Below are 20,800 nucleotides of genomic sequence, written 5' to 3' on the forward strand. Positions count from 1 at the left end.
ATTATTATAAGAACGTTACGATATTCTAACCTCACTTTTTCATAAATGCATCCATAAAGTATAGTTGCGCTTTCCTTACACGGCTGTGTATATTTTATTTATATAGGGCGGTTCTCCTGCTGTATAAATATATACAAATACGAGGAACATTGAAAGTGTGAGTACTTTACCAGGTATTTAAAATTTCTTAATAACACATGCGGTTTCGTTTAGATCGAAAGAATTGTATTCTATTCTACGCAAATTATACGAGAAAATTGTGGGAAAAATCCGCCTTGATGTAAACAGCGCGAAACAATTTCTTTATGGAAACAGAAGTGAATAATGATGCACATATATAAAAATGAATGGAATTTTTCCCCCCTAGCCACGAAGGAAATGGAACCCCAGGAACGTTACGGTTTCACGAGGTAACTCTAATACGGTGTGTAATTTTTAATACAAGCAACGAAAAACAAGAAAACAGCGTATAAATTATAGTTGAATCGTATACGCCCCGCTACCAAATGCAAAGTATGTGTGTCAAGGATTTTCAGTACAGATTAAGAACAACCCTGGATTTGTATTATTCCTGCAGAGATTACCGTGCGCGCGCAGGTTTACGTGTCTTATAAACGAGCACTAAAATAAGAACACAAATTATTCTCATTGTATTTTATATGTTCCACAATTAAGGATCTTTATACGAGCATACATTTTGATAGAAATGTCCGCAATGTTGGTATTCCGGCAACTGTCTTTCGAAAATACGATTCTGCAACGAAATTTCGTAACTAACCTAATCGAAATAACATTAGCCACAATGATTTCATAGCTTTCGAGAAACACAGTGAAAGTTAAGGAAGGCATTCGTTGGATAAGAATTTTTTGAAAACTTCCAAATAACTCCGATTAAATATTTTCCAGGATATTCCTCCATCGAGGAATAAATAGTTTTGAAATTATTTGTTGCAACGAACGGTTGTCAACGTAGATGTCATTGCACATATAATTGTTCTTTAGAGAGTTCTCTTATAGTCGTTGATAAGACCACCTTTGTAGTCAAATGAAGAATTTACCATTTCAGTGAATTCTATTACAATTTGAAATAACAGCTTAATACGGAGAATTGTTTTTAAATTTCATTTCTCCTGGAAATATAAGTAACGCTTCGATGCAATTTCAAATATTTAATCCGTATTGTAATTTCAACGTACCGCTGGATTTTTAATTTTACGATATACACCTTGGTGGAGTTATCGTAGAAAGTAAAAATTAATACAATGTACACGGATGCAATTATTAAAATATGTATTGTTTTACCAGTTATTAAGTATTTTTTAATAACTGTACGTACTACGTGCAATAAAATAAGATTGTACGAACTTTAATCGTGCAAAGTAAAAGTTGAGAAATTATTTGCAGGAAAACTGCTCGGTACGTTGATTGTCGTATGAAAATGACCAATGATAACTAATTTTTCTTGCGCTACTTCTTTTTTTATATTTCGGAATTGCACTTTCACTCACGAGCATTCAACTTGGATTGAAACGTTCAAATGTAATATTATTATTTGAATTATGCTCTCGTTGAACATTGTCAATTTTCCATTAGTTGAAAGTTGAGACATCGAATCAGAGGTCATGAGATACAAACTCGAGGCTGTCCCCTCGCAAAGTAGCAGTTCTTTGTACTCGTCCTACACGCTTCTCGGTAAACTTGAATTTGTGGACTTTTAAGAATTCTATTCGGTTTATCCAGAGCATAATAATTAGGATTACGAAACGAACTTTGCCTTGAACGCAATCATTCGTTCGCGGAATCTCCACGAAGCATCGAGAAACGGTGGCCTCCTCGTGGTCAAAATTGGAAGTAAAAAAAAAAAAAAAAATGAAAACTTCTAATCTTTAACTAATCTCAAGATTCTATCGTCGGTTCGCATTTTGGTCTCGAGAGGGCCATAAGGAATATTCCACGATCGTTTCAAATTTTCCTCACGAGATGGCTACCTGGACGAAACGTCAACCTCGTTTCGTAATCCTAATTATCGTCCTCGAAACAATTTTCGATTTAATCTTACGAAAGAGAATAAAACTCGGATTGAAACCGAAGGAGTCTTTTGAATCTTCAATTTTGTATTAATTATTCTCTGAAAGAACGTTCACAGAAACGAAATATTCCACCCAGAAGGTCCATTTTTACACATCCGTTCGACTTCGCGAGAGAGAATGAAACATTCCCTGATTAAAAACGTCAGGACTCTCGGGTTTCGAATTTGTATTATTCGACGAAGAACGTTACGTAGAAACGAAATATCCCCCGCAGATAGTCCATCGTTTCGATCGACGGTCTCATCCCTGTCATCGGAATCACCGTGGAGTCAGCTCGTGAAACCAGACATCGCGTTCAACCGTTGCCAATGATCCGCCACGCGAATGTAAAATCGTTGGGAATACAGCAGAATCTCCCAGCCGGTCGTCCGCGTTTAAGAATAGACGTAAAGAGAGCAACGTAATGATTTCATCGTTAATACCGATGAGCGTGATGTCCGAGCACAGTCGAATCGTCGCAGATTCGGTCGTATCGAACGAGCCGGATGATCTAAGCGTTGTCGCCGATGAAATCTGAACACGTGCTCAATTCCGACAGCGGCCTGCTAAGGCATAAGCGCGGACTTAGATTTATGTATGAGTGAACTGAACTTAACACTAACGGCTAAGCCGTTCACGGTGTTAACGAGGGTCAAGTGGGCCCAGAATGCGACAATCCTACACTACACGACCAAAGTGCGAAATGCACCGCCGCCGGTTTTCGTCGTCTGGAAACTGGATCGTCGATGACGCTTCCGTGGAACTGAACGACAGAGACCCGACGGAGAGAAAAATCGTTTAACCCTCTCGTGTAGTCGCTCCGCGCCGCTATGGTCGTTTCTCGTTTCGAATTTCGAAACGAAACGGCGTCGTGATCACGAAAATCGTCGAACAGAAGCGAAACGTGTAACATTTTCGATCGACCCGCAGAAACGAAGATGGAAAATTGGTAACAGGAGAACATGGACGTTGATTTCAACGAACGATACGTATTTATCGAGCGAAGAAGCGTGTTCCCAATGAAGACTGACACAATAACGTAAGGATTAATCGTCTTTAGATGAAGATAAATCTCGCGATCCTTTCGTTATAAATATGTATTCGAACACCGTGTATACCTTTTTCCGCGTTAGTTTTATTCCCGAGTTGTAATGCGTATCCAGCTTCGAGACTGATATTTCATTAGTGGAATATTCTTTCGTAGGTAAGTAAAATTTAAAAAATTGAGAAGTATCAATTTTATAGGTTTGCGTGTATTGTTGGTATCGTTGTATATTTCGACGTGTACTTACTCGGTAGGCTGAGAAAATTTTGTTAGATAATATTACAGAATTATAAATTCGAGTTGACGATCAATCGCGATCGAGTCGCGTGAATTTCTATCGACGAACTGTCAATTGTTTTGTAAAATATTTACGATCGAGAATTTTATGTATCGAAACGAAGAATAAATCCGATTTCTATGTACGTATTAAAGATTCTCGTATTACATCAAGTATAAATTAATCGATGATATTTATCGGTAGATTAAATTATCATAAAGTACTTACAAATATAGACGGTAATATTTTGCTACTTCATTATGGATAGTATTTTGCTGTTTGTAGATTAACAGATTCAGCTTTAGATAAAATTATACGAAGTCATTAAAAATGTGAAATCTGATAAAAGTTTAAATCAGCAGTTTTCAATCGTATAATTTCTGAAGAGTTTGCGTGTTCCCTTGTGAATTAAATCGATCAGATTAGTTCAATTTCTATACGTATAACGTAATTCTTTGTACAATTGATCGATGCTTACGCTTAGTTTAAAATTAATCAAAACTTTACCAGATTACCAGAATCAGATTACGCGCTTTCTTTTTAATTTGCTTCCTCCTCGCGTGATTCGTTCGTGTAATAAAATAAACGAACCAGGTACATTTCGTTCCAGCACTGGATTCGTTGCTCCGTGGCCAGTAAAACTTCCATTATTCGAACCGATACGACACGACAATTCGAACGAAGGAATTTTCAAATGATAGAGCACTCCCCTTCTATCACCGATCATTTTATATTTTAAGTAACGCGAAACAAACACGAACACCAAATGCGCTAAACGATAGAAAAGAATTCAATTATAGAGACGATTACATTTATCATTCTTGCACGTACAAAGTAACGTATTTCCATAAAGAGATCCATGAAAGAGATTGAAACACCCGAACGAAAAAACAAATCGTTATGCTCCTCCAATTAACGTGTACAATTACACGTTACAATAATTTCGAAGAAACGACTCTGTCGAAATATCGTGGCTCAATCGTTGCGATACAAGTGCAGTGGCATCGAAGCTTCAAAAATTTTCAACAAAGTCGTTCTCTGGTGATTGCAGTAAAATTTTGCACCAGAACTTGGATTATGTGGCAACCTGTCCGAACGTTCGATTATCTAAGCAATGGGTCGTCTGACAGAAGCAATCTCGAAAAGTGCCACCTTATCGCTACCGAAACGTGGAACGATAATTCATTTAGATGAAGGACGTAACATTCGAAAGATTGTTCATCGATCGGCACTTAATCGACGAACAATGCTCCTATATTTTTTTTTTTTCGAGCGAAAAGAACCGAAAACAGAGGGTCGAAAACGTTGGAACAAAAACGAAGCTCCAACTGTATATTTACACGATAATAATCACCACTCGAGCCCGCTCTTCGAACGACTTTGAACGAATAACCAAATATCTGTGCGTGCATTATTTTACAAAAATATATATATATATATAAAAAAACAACGTTTCCTACATTTCCTACATGATCCGGTACGAGTCACCGAGAACATACACAGTGCACGTCTCGTTCATAAACGTAATATATTCGGTTGTTCGGAACGTCATTTCATTTTTTTTGGTGAAAATAAAACACAATTTTCTCAGATTGTACAAACATTTGATTAAATTCCATATTCTCCATTTTGACAAACGAAGTGACTTTCCGAGCAACCCAATACGCAAACGGAAAAATAAAGACTGATACATCCATTCGTGGTTAATTGTCCAGACACGCGACTCTCGATCGCGCGTAACTGGAAAACAATCGCATACGATTGTCCATTTCCCTATGGACCACGTAAAGGTCGAAACGTCGAAGAAGGTATCGTTGAAAACGCTTATCTCGCGAGCCACGTGGATTTCGAATTCGAATAGTTCCGCGAGGGTATCGGTCGTCGGTCGTGACAACAGACCCGTGGATCGTTTGGTTAGCGGAGTAGCATTCGGATAATGGAGGTACGAGTAACGAGGCTCTACCGTGTCGGCGAAATACGCAATCCCGTGACGCGGTACGTATAAGAAACAGCTGTCGATCGCGTTCCCTCCGGGTGCTACCGGGGACACCTCCCCCGTGGAAGGATTGTTCTCCGGTGGCGGGCATCGATTAATCGTAAACGGATTCACGGTGAAAATATTCGATCGACGTTCGATCGACACGGCGAGGAAGCGAGCCACTACTCGGGCCGGTGATTTTTTCACTGGTCCGGACTGTACCGGGGTACCAGCTACTGTTTCGGGAGCTGCTTCAAGGTATGCACTCGCAAAAAACACGTCAGACTGCTGAAGACCCGGGCTCGGGTGCAACAGGGAACGAGAACCAACGGGCGAGGAAAGAGAAGCGAGAGGAGGACGGGTAGAGGACACGGGCGAGGAGGATGAGGACATGGTAGAGGAGAACCGAACGAGGACACACCGTTCGGGTGGTGTAGGTAGGAAAGGGACCGCGTGGCTGACACCGGCGTATAAAGAAGCGGACGATGGGAGGAAGCCGAGGAGGCCCTAAGGTAAGCGTGAATTGGAAGAGGACGACGACGGGTCCTTGGCTCGCTACCACGCGAGGAATGAGGATGAACGCGAGCCTGTAAGCAGGAACGCATAAGAAGGGGCAACAGGTGGATGGGGTTAGCGGCTTATCCGGCTAACGCCCCAAGTGATATCGCGGTAACTTCGACGCGATGCGAAAGGGGATGCACCAGCGAAGCGAAGCTCGCGTTGCTTGCCCTTTTCGTTCAAATTTTACACCGAGGAAAACACCCGGACCGTGTGTATTCCAATATTCGAGTACTCGGACGAATCAATGCGAATTCATTCCGAATGTTTCGGTATTCGAGAGTTTCGCGTGTACTCGATCGCTGCGTGTCAGTTTTGAATGTTCGAGGACAGAAACGCTTGGAACGGAATTGGAATATTCGAATGTTCGAATACTGTGGATAGAATTTCTACGTTCGCGAACGGCATCGATGCGAATAAGTTTGAATATTTCAGCAGAGAACGGTACGAGTATACTCGAGTAGAGGACTAATGGTACTGGAATGGTACGGATTAATTTTGAATGTTCGGGTATTCGAATACTGTGGATAGAATTTCAATGTTCGAGAAGGGCATCGATGCGAATAATTTTGAATATTTCAGCAGAGAACGGTACGAGTATACTCGAGTAGAGGACTAATGGTACTGGAATGGTACGGATTAATTTTGAATGTTCGGGTATTCGAATACTGCGAATACATTTTTCGAATAGTTGAGTATTTTCTCGAGTCTTGTTCTTACAGGTTGTAACGTTTAGTTCGGGACTCTTTGGAAGGTTCGACGGAATAAATATAATTATTGCTTCCGGGAACTGTGTGCTTTCGATGGTATTCGAATATCGTTGTTCAAGTAGGAAAGTATATTCGTATATTTGTACAATTTGAATAATGCGGATACTGACAATGTGCTTGAATATCACAGCTTGTCATCGCCCGATTATCGGGTCACGCATGAGGATAACCGTTGCGGTTGAGTGAAATCGATGATTCTTAGAAGAGATGATCAATAATCTGCATGCATACAAACATATACAAATACTGTTGTATACAAACGCTTACGAATACAGCGACTCGTTTCCGTGACGAGTCTTGTATCGCTGCTACGGCAGAGCATAATACGGTGCGCGATGGTTCGAAATTGCTTTAAAAAAGAATCACAAACCCAAAGAACGCGATTATATATTCCATCACGCGTTATCGAGTCCTATAAATATCCAGACACTCGACTCGTGCACAAAACATTCGAACGGTGTTCAAATGATATTCGCCAAGTATTCGAATCGCCGAAGAACTCGAATACTCGAATACAGAACAATTCGAGTAGCGGTGAAAAATCAAATACGGGCAATATTTGATTTAAAAATATGTATAAAACACCCATACACCGATTTATACCCAATCTTACACAATTCCATTTCTCAATTGAGAGCAAAACTTGTATCCACGAATCACGAATCAAAAATGACCTTTTACCCGTAATTCGATGCTTTTGTACTCAAAGCTTCCCCGGAAATTCAAAATTACGCGATCTTCGAATTCTCCGATTGGCGATTCGTAGTTTCCGCGTTTCACTTGGGAATCGATATAAAAATCCATCGATCCCGCGTTATTTGCGCGACGCTGTATCCAAGTGCGAAGAAAACCGACTGAAAAAGTAAGAAAGAAAAAATTCGGCTCCCGTATGCAAAACGCAACATCGCCACGAATTAATGCCAGCATCGTAAACAGCGGTTCGACATCGTTTATCGGCGGATCAGCTTATCTACCGGGTGGAACAGAGATACGCGTCGTCGGCGTTTCCTGCTCGGGTGTTTCCCGTTAAGACGATAACCTTAATCGTCGACCGATGTAAAATTCCGCGCGGTCCTGTAACGAGCGGAGGGTCTCGGGAATTCCGGGAATTTATTTCCAGACGAATTTCTGTCGCGTCTTTCTAACGAGCTTACGTAAGATCGAACACAGAAACGACCGGGCGCCACGAATGTTCGGCAATTGAACGTAGGACCCGATTCGGCGTACTCCTTGCGTCAGCCTCAATAACGCTCTAAATTGCTGCATCTTCCTATCAAAAATTTCGCGGCCCGTTTCTTGCGCTCCCTTTCCGTCCAAACATCGCCGCTGTTCTCGCTCGTTCGTTGACGTATACCGCGCCGCGTAAATTGCCGTGCACACCATCCGAGCCACTTTATTATTTCCTCGAAGTTCGCGTTTTGTTTCTACCACCTGGACTCGCTGATTCTCATAGGGCCACACGAAACGATCCCGCGAATCTTGCGTGCCGCGAATCATCGACGCTACACCGTGTGCTCGCGTTTCATCGATCTCTGCGCAAGGAATTTTCAAATTTTACTAAAATTCGTTTCTTTTCCTTTATCTTTTCTCCGAGCGTACTTTTGTGCGTTAACTCGACTGCACCGTACGAGAGTTTTTAAAGACGGTTGATTTCGAAAGATGAATAATTTTTTTTTTATATCTTGCTTTTGTATATTAAAATGAGTGTGCTGTTGTATTATTTTCGTTGCAATTTCGGTAAATATATAAACGCAAATTGTATGTATCTATTTGATTGGAGAACGTTTTCAAAATTACGTGCTTCGAAAGGTAAAAATATTTAACATTACCAAGAATATATCTCTTTGGGTTTCGTTAGTTAGAAAATAATATTCAGACACCGATGGAACACACGTTTCGAGAACTGTTCAAATTTCAAGTTAGTATCTTACTTTCGGAGATATCGATTACGGCGTCTCGAGAGGCCGTGTTTCGAGAAAATTGATCGAAAGTTTGAAATGTAGGTTCGTCGGTATTTTGAGAATAATTTCGAGCATTTATCGATAACAGTGGGCTATTGCCGGATAATCTGTGTACCTAAGGGGAAGGAAAATAAATTTAACTTGTCACGGAATAAAGTACGTATGAACGTTTTCGAAATAAATCGAACGTAAAGTATCGAAAGAGATGAAAAAGAATACTATTTTCATCTGTTTGTAAAGGAAAGTTTGGATATCGAATTACACTTAATGGAACTTGAAAATATGTTTTCGAGATACTTATTTATAGCACTTGACACGCTCCATAAATCTATAAACAGAGAATGCTATAGTGTTGGCCATAAATATAACTATGTCGTGGATAAAATCAACAGACTTTACCCACAGTAACGCGAATAATAGTTTTTATTGTATATACATTAAACTACCGTTCATTTATTACGCATTCTGTTTACTCAAATTTAATCGCTATCGACATCTTGGACGCCATATTGGTCGCTTCTTCTATTCGTACTTCCGTTCCTTTCTACTTCGTTCATTTATATCTCGAGTACAATAGCATCGATACAATATAACTGTTAAATCCGCACGATACTTAATTCCTGCCAGGTATTTTTTCTACTATCTGATCCATTTTCATAGGTTAGGTTAGGAACGAGGTAGCGCTGTTAGATTTCAGTAGCAGCCAAGGCTCGTGTATTGCACGCTATATTTTTTTTTGTATATAAAAACAAACATTATTGAAGGTAAAATAAAGCCATTATTATTATTATTAATATTAATATTAATATTTTTCAACATTATTATTTAATTACAGTGTGCCTGTATACAAGAAAAAATCGAAATATCCAAACAATTCTTACTCTTGGGTTTCTTCCATTTATTGCTTAAGACGATCGAGAACGTGTACGGATAGTTTGTTTCCCAATCGGTACAAAAAATTCTTACACATTTAATTATTGAAATATCGCTCGATAAAACGAAATTCTCCTTCATCTCTTCCTGTCTTCTTCTCTTCTCACCTGGCCGGATGCGATCAACAATGACCCGACTAATGGAAAAGTAACAAGCATTTTCGGTTCGTGTAATAATATACGTTTCAATCGCGTTGCAGATAACCGCCTCCGGGGATTATTGAAAAACTCGCGCACATAGTATATTTCATACGTTCATATTACAACCCGGTGAACGTTTAAAAGTCGAAGCGCTCAATTCAGTTCCTGAATCGTACGTTTCGGCTTCTTTTATCGGCGGCAATATTTCAGTGTTTATTAACGTAAGAACCAGTTTACAAGTCGGCGACACGCCGCGTGAACTGGTTCTCTGGCTTTTTTTTTTTTCAAATAATTTCGCGATACGTCTCGCCACGAAATCGGTGGCCGAGTCCTCGTCGTGAACTTGAATCGATTCGTTGCCCGACGACAGTTCGGTTTCGCGAACAATAGCTGCCGGTACACTGACATTCTTTCGACGAGGAAAACGAATTCCCCGCGGAAAGAACGCCAGTTAACGCGGCACGAAAGGATTTTTATCGTTTCACGTGCCATCACGGTTACTCCAAGTTCCCTGTTAATGAGCTACAAAGGGATTATGTTCCTCTCGTATATCGCCAAATATGACGACGACGGGGGGAGAAAAAGAAAAAGAAAAAAAAAAAATGACGCCAATTATAAATTCTCCCCATAAAATGATCCCTTTTCCCACGTTTGATATTTTACACCGTAAAAAAAGTGAATAACTATTTCACGTGGACCCGTTGAGACGTCAAGGGATTAGATCACCTTCGCAACGGGGGGAAGGAAATTGAAATTTTTTTTTTTTGTAAATACCGTGGTCCGAATTATTAAAAAGGTCACGAGTGACGAGGTGTGTAATTCCTTCGAGCAAGGAAAGCAATAACGGGAGAGACGACACGCTTTCCTCGTTGCAAAGAATATACAGTGTCTGTCCGGCTAATCGTCGTCGAGTAGGCTAACTTTGAAATTTTATACCGCGACAAGGTAGCCGATTGAATAACATCGAGGTAACGCTCGTCTTTATCGAACATCGATAGAGTGGAATTAAATGTCTCCGCGATTCGCGTTAATCGTACAGCATTCTAATCAGGCTTATCTAAATATCAGATGGCCGATATTCCACGTACAATAATTGCCTCTCTTCCCGCGCTAGATAATCCACGGATTGATGCTTCCACGATCGCATTACGTAAATTGTTCACCGTGCTACCAGCTGTTCGTTTACTACCGCTCGTTTCTAAAAACAAGCGCCCGTGCGAAACAAAAAGAACGTGATTTCGATCGTTCATAGAACGAAACTCATCCCCATCGTCGGCGATTACCGTAACGCGTTCGCACGGATATTTTCAAATCGCGAACAATCAAAATTTGCCGAACAAACGCCACGTTATCAATCGCATACCTGTAGGGTTCATTTCGGTTGTCGAATCGAGGCATATTTTATTTTCTATTATTCAGAAGTTATCAATGTACGTTGAAATTTTCTTCTCTTTAATTATTGCAAGTTATTATATCTTATGCAATTGTTATATTTTACTTTTTTTAATGTTCAGAAGTTGTGAAAACACGTTTGGAAAACTTTGCTTCCAAGTACGATTCCCGAATTAACGTTCGTTGAGCGATTAATTTGTATCTTTGATACGTAACGTTATATTCGAGTCATTGTTTACTATTAGTCTTTCATTTGAAAAAAAAATAGCTTGTGATCTTTCGACCCTGAGATCGAAGAATGAAAATTATTACTTTGTAGTGTCTGAATCTTTGGTTTGCGGTAATACTTGTACATGAAATTTCGGTTTCGTGTAAATATAATTGGTGCATTCGAACATTATAGTACGGGTTTCGAAAGATATTTTTCCTTGAAATTTTGTCGATCTGTGTCATCAGATGTAGATACGGTTTCAGTACGAATCGCGATAAATTTAAAGGAAGATCATGGATATTCGTTACAGAGGCATGTAGATTTCTTATCGAGTGCGACATAAATTATAAAGAATATATCAGCAAGAAACACAAATGAAATTATATATTTATTTAAACGTTTCAAACTCGGAATTTTAAATCCGTTTAATAAATACGGTACGACGATTCGTTGATACGATCTAAAAAAGAATAAAATATTCAATGCGTTCGAAACTATTAAAAAGTGGAACTGTGAATAAGAAATTTGTATTTATTTATGAATAAGAAATAATATTTACACCTGCTACAAAGCGGGCATCGGTGAAATTTAATAAACTCGTTTACCCGGTAGACAATTATTCCTTTTTTTTTTTCTTTTCGTGTAACTTTTCGTTTCCCCAGTGCTTAATTACAGTTTAAATCAGAGTTCGCTAAAACTACAAGCACCTAAATATTAAAAATCAAATTGCCCGACGATAAAACACGGCAAGATCGATAGATATCGCGAGTCGGTCGCTTTGAGTTTCCGTTTACTCGAAACAAAATACGTGCACACCGTCCCTGGAGAGGTTAACTTGCGGCTCGGTGCTGCCATATTTCGCGTAATTTATATACTACGGAAAAATAAGTCATCAACGATGCAACCGTTGCGAGAGTTACGCACGGTGTAAAGCTAAATATCAACATTGCCATAAATGTTAATGAGATATTTAGGTTGTGTCCGATGGGGAGATACCGCGTCGGGAAAAAAATAGGGTGAGGTACTGTTGGGAAAAGAGACGCGAAAAGTTCTACGTGCGTTTGATGTATCGGCTTCGGTGGCCGGATAGATGGATTACAATCATTCCGGTAGCTGGGGTGGTCAAATACCGTGACCATGCGTGTCTCAAAGCTATCCTTGGACGTACATGTACGCACTTTCGAGTGCACACGTGGTCCCGGTGCGTGCACGCCGTGTGCGCTCCTGCGCGCAACGCGGCAAGGACGCGTCTTTGACTGTCGGAATGTCGCTATCGGCTCGCACGAATTTTGGAACGCGAAGAACGAGCTCGCGTTATCTACCGTACCGTCACCTCGTTAAGCGGTTGTCGAATTAGGATACGGCTCGGGGTCTATACACGGTGCTCGGTAAACGTTGTCCAACGTTAAACGCGTAGTCGAGGTTAGGTTACCACAACAACGTTTCAGCTCCGCCTCTTACACACTTTAGCGTTGCCCGCTTTATTTCCTTTGATATTCATGTACTGTAGCACCTCCTACATCGCGCGTAACTCGCTCGCCGGTTGCATCGTTGACGATGACTTCTCTGTGGAATATAAATTGCAAAGAATATAACACTGGTTAACCTATTTCAGGAACGAATTATTACGTTTCGAGAAACGGAAACTCGAATTTCTACACTCACTTTTATCGATCTTGCGGTTATTGTTAATCTTTTTATTCCGGTCGCCGATTGACGATGACTTTCGTATGGAATATAAATGGTAAAGAATGTAACACTGGTTAACCTATTTCAGGAACGAATTATTACGTTTCGAGAAACGGAAACTCGAATTTCTACACTCACTTTTATCGATCTTGCGGTTATTGTTAATCTTTTTATTCCGGTCGCCGATTGACGATGACTTTCGGGTGGAATATAAATGGTAAAGAATGTAACACTGGTTAACCTATTTCAGAGACGAATTATTACGTTTCGAGAAACGGAAACTCGAATTTCTACACTCACTTTTATCGATCTTGCGGTTATTGTTAATCTTTTTATTCCGGTCGCCGATTGACGATGACTTTCGTATGGAATATAAATGGTAAAAAAATGTAACACTGGTTAACCTATTCAGGGACGAATTATTACGTTCTAAGAAACGGAAACTCGAATTTGTACACCGATGACTCACTATTATCAATCTTGTCGCGGTTATTATTCATCTTTCTTTTTCGTGCTACTGTATTTAAACGCTCGAACGTTCTACTATCCGAACGTTTCATTTTTCCAACGTTCTTGGTAGGATTAGATGGATTTCAGTTCGGTTGTACAACTTGTATTATACGGTTTATTGTATCGTAGCATTTACGTTGGTACTGCTATTTTTCTGTACGTTGGCCATTCTGTACCGATATGGTTCTGCGTTCTTTATGCAATCGGTGCATACGGTTTAGTACAGTCGCTTTTCTTTACATCGTAAGATCACTCGCGTTGATCATTTATGTTACATGCTGTTCGGTTAAACAGTATTTGTAGTGTACTGAATATTTATAAAGGATGTTTATATTAGAAGACTCATCTTACACGATCCTCGATTCGCACGTTGTAAATATCTTGTACTCGATTATTTACTATAATGACCAAAATCAATTCTAATCGTACGAATGTTTTACGAATGTTAACGATGATTTTTTTTTTTTTTTTTAGATAAATGGTGCATTCTCTCTTGGTTTTCGAAATTCAGGGATGAAAAAGAGTTCATTTTTTAAATAATGATGCAATACCTACAAAATCCATGCTTTGACGCGCGATAATATTTCAAATGTTCCTTTTACACAAATCTGACGGATCACCATTGGAACAAAGAGCATTCGTAAATGTACAAAATTTTGTCGAAATATTTCTGGTATTTATACCAAAAATCGAGCACACCGACGCGATCGTATCACGGACATCTGGTACATTTACACGCAAGGGTATATTATTAATTCATTTATACATTCGTTCTAACGATCAAGGAAGACATTCGAATTCATGCATACACGGAACTAGACCCGGTGTAATTATACCGGGTGAACCACGTAACTCTATTATTTTTCATTCATCTTTATTATTTTTATTGTCAGACAACCGAGATACATTCATCCGGAATGATCACGTTGCGGAAGATGTTCTAAAATAAAACCGATTTTCGTCTTTCTTTTTTCCAAGACTTTAAAACCAACGTCAACATTTCTATATACAATTCCATACTTTTCTTTTCATTTATGATTGTTTATCTCACACGCCCAGAACGCGACCATCTCAACCAGCAATTTTCAAAATCTACCGATGCTCAAAATTTTCATTTTCAAGGTCACCGTACGAACCCAGCGAATGCACTCGAAGACCGTGTTGCGATAGCTCGTTGAACTCGTCTCGATGCGGACTGTCCAACAAATGGAAAAAATTATTACGTTGTATAGGATAAAAAGTTGAAGACGATCTCGTAAACCGCGAAAGAGAAAAGGAACGCGCGAGGAGCGCAACATCGCTTCGATAAACCGAATGGTGGTCATTCTTGGTAAAAAAATGTTCACCCTGTATATTGCCTTTCCCGGATCTTACACCCTATTTTTAACGACGGACTCCGAATGTCTGTTACGACGGTAGTTGAGGGGAGGTAGCGATTCGAACGTCGGCAAACATCGTACAACACCGTCGAACCTCCGGGCGGAATACTGTCCCCGTGTTTGTCGAGGAAAAATATCAGCTACATTGTCATCGCGATCTTCGCGGCCACGATGATCCTCGAGAGAGGAAGTCCCACGATTCCTTCTACAAACCCCGAGTAACCGCATTACGGGATTACATTCGATTTCTGCGTTTCTCTTTCGCGGCGCTGCAGGACACGCGCGACAAGGTTTACGCGTTTATTTTTTTTTTTGTTTTTTTTTTTTTTTTTTTTTTCGACGTGCGAACGTATGCGGAAAATGGACGGAAATCCGAAGGATATTTTTCCAGCTGTCCGCACATCCTGCCGCATTTCATCCGCGCTTACAAATTATAGAAGCCACGCAGATTATACGCGTATTAGAATACGGAGCTGGAGGCAAACTCCGACGAGGGGACGTTGACTTCTGTTTTTTTTTTTTTTTTTTTTTGTTTCGATAGAAAAATGAAGGAAAATTTGTCGAAAAGATTCGATCGTTCCGTTTAGTTTAATTGATCGTCTTCGTCGCGCGGAAACCGAACGAGAAACGTAAATAAATAGCACTCAACGAACACGAGATAATGTACGTTGCGGTCGTTCTATTCGTCTGATTAAAATTTTATATTTACGTCGATAAAAATTATTCAACGTGTACATCACGTGCACTTCGTACACGGGAAAGGGGAACTTACAGAACTCGAAAGAATATAAAATCTCCTGATTGTTTTTATTACAGAGATATAAAACTTCTACATTTTATATGTATTTTTCCTTCCTCGGTAACTAATTGGAATTGATAGATTAACTTCTCCGCGATGTATAATGTATTATTACACATGAGTTTCGTTTCTTAGATATTATTTTCTCATACTTTACCATATTATTTCATATTCCAACTCATCGAGACACGTACCCGTTTCTTTATTACCTAGTACCTCGCTGTACAGTAACGTCGAGTACTTTCGACTACTTTTAACATTCTTAATTTCGATACAAGCAATCCACTTGCTCGATTCGATATTTCGAATCGATTCTAATCTTCGGAATTACCTTTCGCGAATATTTATACTCCATCGAACGCCTATGAAACGTTCATCACGCGTCGAAAATTAATACCTCGTACCTCTAGCTCCGCTCCGAATCATCATCATCTGCAACTACCGCAATCGAATCAATCGGTACATAAAACGTCTCTCTACCGAATCAACTTTACAATTTTCATCATCGTAACCGCTTGGAAAATCTTTCGAAACGATCCACCGTAGCTAAAAACATTCTACACCAGCTGTTGTCTCAAACTCGAGCATCCGAAACAACATCGTTACCATCTCGAGTACAACGAAGACTCCTTCTCCGACCATTGAACATTTCGGCCGTGATTCGCATTGGACGAAACGACGATGAAATTTTCGCACGTTGGATCGTGTAAATTTATCCTTGATACGGAGAGATACGCAAGATGGCGATCGATAAACGGACAAACGAGCGAATCCCTCGTTGGCTGTTTGGCGAACGCGTGCGAACGTACGGGGTCAGAAATGAAAATCAGAAGTTCCAGGACGATCAAAAGATCGACCGGTCAATGGAGATGCGGTCTTGTTGCACTGAATGCCAGAACGCGAGCGTGGTCGTGGCACAGGAAGAAGGCAGGGGCACATCCGTATCGTGGTCAGAACCCGTGACCCCCCGTACGTACACGTGTAAAGGTACGTATGCCCATCCACGCAACACACACGATCCGCGGTTTTACCAAGGATTATCTCCCAACCCTCTCCTCTGCCAACGCCCCGGTTAACGCTCGGAAATTTTAGAACGTCGAATCGCGTACACGCTTTATGGTCTTGACTTCCTACGCCCGGCTTGGCCCCCTTGAGAGATTCGCGCTTCAGAAGACGAGGCCCGACCGTTTCGGCGCCGTTTCTTTCGAAAATGTTCGCCCGTTGCATTCTCTCGCGCCGTCACTTTGCAATCGATGACCCGCATTTTCGATCACTTCGCGCCCCGCTGATTATACACATCCATCGGAACATACGAATTTTACTATGTGAAAATTACTCGTTACCGCCGCGACCGTAACCGAGCGTTGCGATTATTCGTTACGTTCGTTCGAACGTGTTTCAATTGTACGATCGAGCGTCGTTGATATTCTCTATCCACCGGTACGGAAGTTCTCTCAAGAGATGTTATTTCGTCGGTTTTATCGAATTCGTACGATACTTCCAGGAGAGTACTGCGACGATCGAGATACATCGAATGTTGATATCGAATATCGAGATAGTATTTAAATATTTGTAGGTTCGTTAATTTTTTAAGTGTTTAATATTTTTTTTAGGAGTTTTTAAAAGAGCTTTTTTTTGACGAATAAATTTATGTAACACATTCGTGTAACGTGTTTCTTTCCGTAGAGTATATTGCTCGATCGTTCAATTCGGAAACACCTTGGGTATTATCGATTATACGATCGTCGATCGTATTCAAATGTAATGATAAAGAAGTTTATTGTGTTTTTTAATCGTATTTTAGACGATTTTTTCTATTTGTATACCGTGTAATATTCTACGTCGATACGTTGTTCCGTAGTTTCGGGACGTTCGATTTAAAAACAATCGATGATCATTAATACGAGGTGTATCAATTTGCTCTCTCGTATTGTCAATACTCGCTAACGATTACCTTATAAACATTCCTGTAATCGAGGATTACACGTTCACCTTGGAACGTTCAATTAGCTTAATCAATCTCTTCGACGTTATTACACCGAAGTAATAATCCTCGCGATTGGAATAACGCGTCGATAAATTCACGCGTCGCGAAAATGTCGTTTTTCCACGGTTCCGGTTTTGCGGTGTCATAACGCGAGTTAAACGTCGTTCGAGTGTCAATTATTGTACACCGTGTTAAAGAGAAAGGAATTTCTTGCCGCGCGAGTGCACGTTACTCTTCGAAAAAGATTCCCAGTTCGTCATGCATTGTTTCCTGTTTTATGACACGAACGATCATGACAGCTGCGCGACTTCGATAAACTCACCACCGTACGTGGAAAGACAAGTAAACGTCGAAATGTTCAACGTTGGCTGACAAAGTTCCCAGCTGACGTTACTGAAAATTCAACGAACGGTGGTGCAGCGTGACTTTCGAAGAACGTTTCAGATTTTTAACGATAAACTCTCCAATTCGGATTCGTAACGCGAATAATTGTTTCGATCGAGAGTTTTCGAAGAAACAAAATTTGTAAAATTTCCTCAGAACTTTACGATTCGCGTTATTACTCTTGGATTCGGATTCGTAACGCGAATAATTATTTCGATCGAGAGTTTTCGAAGAAACAAAATTTGTAAAATTTCCTCAGAACTTTACGATTCGCGTTATTACTCTTGGATTTGGATTCGTAACGTAAATAATTATTTCGATCGAAAGTTTTCGAAGAAACAAAATTCATAAAATTTCCTCAGAACTTTACGATTCGCGTTATTACTCTTGGATTCGGATTCTAAACGCGAATAATTATTTCGATCGAGAATTTTCGAAAAAACAGAATCGATAAAACTTTCTCGAGACTTTACGCGTTATTACTCTCGGATTCGAATTTGTAATGCAAATAATTATTTCGATCGAGAGTTTTCGAAGAAACAAAATTCATAAAATTTCCACAGAACTTTACGATTCGCGTTATTACTCTTGGATTCGGATTCTAAACGCGAATAATTATTTCGATCGAGAATTTTCGAAAAATCAGAATCGATAAAACTTCCTCGAGACTTTGCGATTTGTGTAATTGTACCGTTTTTTCTTCGAGAAGTAGTAAACGAAAAACACTAAAACGCGGTAAACCGAGTAGCCGAAGACGCAGCGGAAAGTGGCAAATTGATATCCAGGAATTAACTCGACGATGAGCCGAAAGTGCTCAAGAGGGCAGAAATTGGTGGGGTAGCAAATTGGCCGTGTAATGGTCGAAGGGGGTTGCTTCTCGACGATGCCATTCACGAATGTCAATGTTGACACTGTATCAGGATCGTTTCTTTAATGCGTAGATCGCGTCGCGCGGTCCGTCTTTCCCGATCGAAAGGAAACGATTGGTATCGATAGGGACGAATGATAACGATCTACCTGTACTTGTTCCGTTTTCGTGTTAGCAGCCATCCATGCCTCTACAAACGTGTCCATAGCGCTCTGAAAATCCATTCCCTCGTAGAGAGTCTCTCAATAATTGTCCCGGGACTCGGAAGTCGCCGCCATTCTTTAAAACTTCACACTTGTCACCGTATTGCTTCGACGATTCTCACCGGTCATATATTTTTACATTTATTTATCTCTCCGGTTTACTCTCTCTCTCTCTCTCTCTCTTCAATACGGTGTCGTCCGACAGCGACGAAACAAAGTTTCGTTACACCTCGGTGAAACTACGTCCCGCGGTCACAGCCATACTTTCGTGCACCCGATTCGTATCCGCGTCCCACCGATTCCCTGTACCGGTCTCTGTGTCGAATTCTCGTCGATATCGCGCGGGACAGAGTCTCATGGTACGCGGTGTTCGAACGTCCCTTACCCGTAGTCGGTCACGAGTCGAACGAATTTTCTCGAAAGGAAATTCCGTATCCGCGAAAACCGATCGCGGTCAGCTAACACCGGATCCCGCGGTTCGGGTCGAGGGAGCGACGGGTTCGGCGGGTCGAGGGTCTCACACTTACGATCGTATCCGAAGGAACGGTTCCGCGCACACGTGTCTGCGAGGACGACGCGACTCGAAATGCCGATCGGAACGGCGCTCGCCGCGGGACTCGATTCCGCGGTGAACCGTGCGAAACTGGCGCGACCATCGGGGTGTTCGATTATCAATTCGAACCGCGGATTCCTTCCTCGGTTCTCGACAGAGAGCGATCACTGTTCCGATCACTGACGACGGTACTCTCACTTGGTACGGGAATTTCCGCGCACGAGTTACCCGCGACGAAAATCAACGCGCGTCGAGATTGGATCCCGCATCGGATCCCACAGAGTCCGTATCTTTGGTGTTTCGGTCACGAGATCCCACCGATCGATCGGCCCCGATTGTACAGTAACGGCGAACTGTCAAACGGTGGTACACGTTCGACGTAGACCGATTCGCGATCGTGGTCCACGGTCGGTTCGTCTTTCGTTCGGTTCGATACTCTTCGAGTCACCCGATCCGCGCGACGTTCATCGTCTCGCGTCTGCGGTGTGCCCCGTGTCGGGGTAGAGGGGGGAGGAGAGATCCTGTGCCGCTCAAGAGCGCGTGGTACTACGCAAACATCACAGATGCGCGTACGCTGAAAGAGACGCGCGAGCCGCGAGGAGGATGACGACGACGACGACGGCGACGACGACGACGACGACGACACATTCGTATGGGACGGCGTTCGGGCCGCGACTGTGCATACCGTGGCGTCGCGGCGCTGGTTCTGCCCCTACGACGCCCTACCCGCCGTCGTTGTCACCCCACCACTCGGCGGCGGCCACCATCGCCCACGGCGGAGGACCGTCCTGGTCCTCACTCGGATGGTTCACCCTCAAACCCTTCGGAGCTGCCTTCGTCGTCCGTGGAGTCTCTCTCCTTTCGCTTTGATCCTCTCTTCTCCTCACCGGTTCTCTCACTCTCTCTCTCTTTCTCTCTGTCTCTCTCTCTCGTTCTCTCTCTCTCTCTCTCTGTCTGTGTGTTCCCGCTCATCCCGTTTCGCCCGTTCCTTCCGATCCCCATCGTCGCCCGCGACTATTTTCTCTCCCGTGTTTTCCCTCGTAGTTACGCCGGCCGTGTCTCTTTGTTTTTCCTCCTCCCTCCCACTCTCTGGC

General features: G+C 41.5%; 1 protein-coding gene across 2 annotated transcripts in view; it reads right to left on the minus strand.

Moving 5' to 3' along the window:
• The window catches only part of Dve (SATB1_N and homeodomain domain-containing protein dve), an 81,449-nt gene extending 61,138 nt beyond the window's left edge, over nucleotides 1-20,311 (minus strand). For both annotated transcript variants that reach the window (XM_076308524.1, XM_076308533.1), the window contains exon 1: nucleotides 19,100-20,311. In XM_076308524.1, the coding sequence (XP_076164639.1) occupies nucleotides 19,100-19,174 (75 nt within the window). In that variant the 5' untranslated portion in view covers nucleotides 19,175-20,311. The remainder of the gene's footprint in view (nucleotides 1-19,099) is intronic.
• Between the last annotated feature and the right edge of the window lie 489 nt (nucleotides 20,312-20,800).

The sequence above is a fragment of the Ptiloglossa arizonensis genome, chromosome 1 (assembly GCF_051014685.1).
Source record: "Ptiloglossa arizonensis isolate GNS036 chromosome 1, iyPtiAriz1_principal, whole genome shotgun sequence".
Taxonomy (NCBI): domain Eukaryota; kingdom Metazoa; phylum Arthropoda; class Insecta; order Hymenoptera; family Colletidae; genus Ptiloglossa; species Ptiloglossa arizonensis.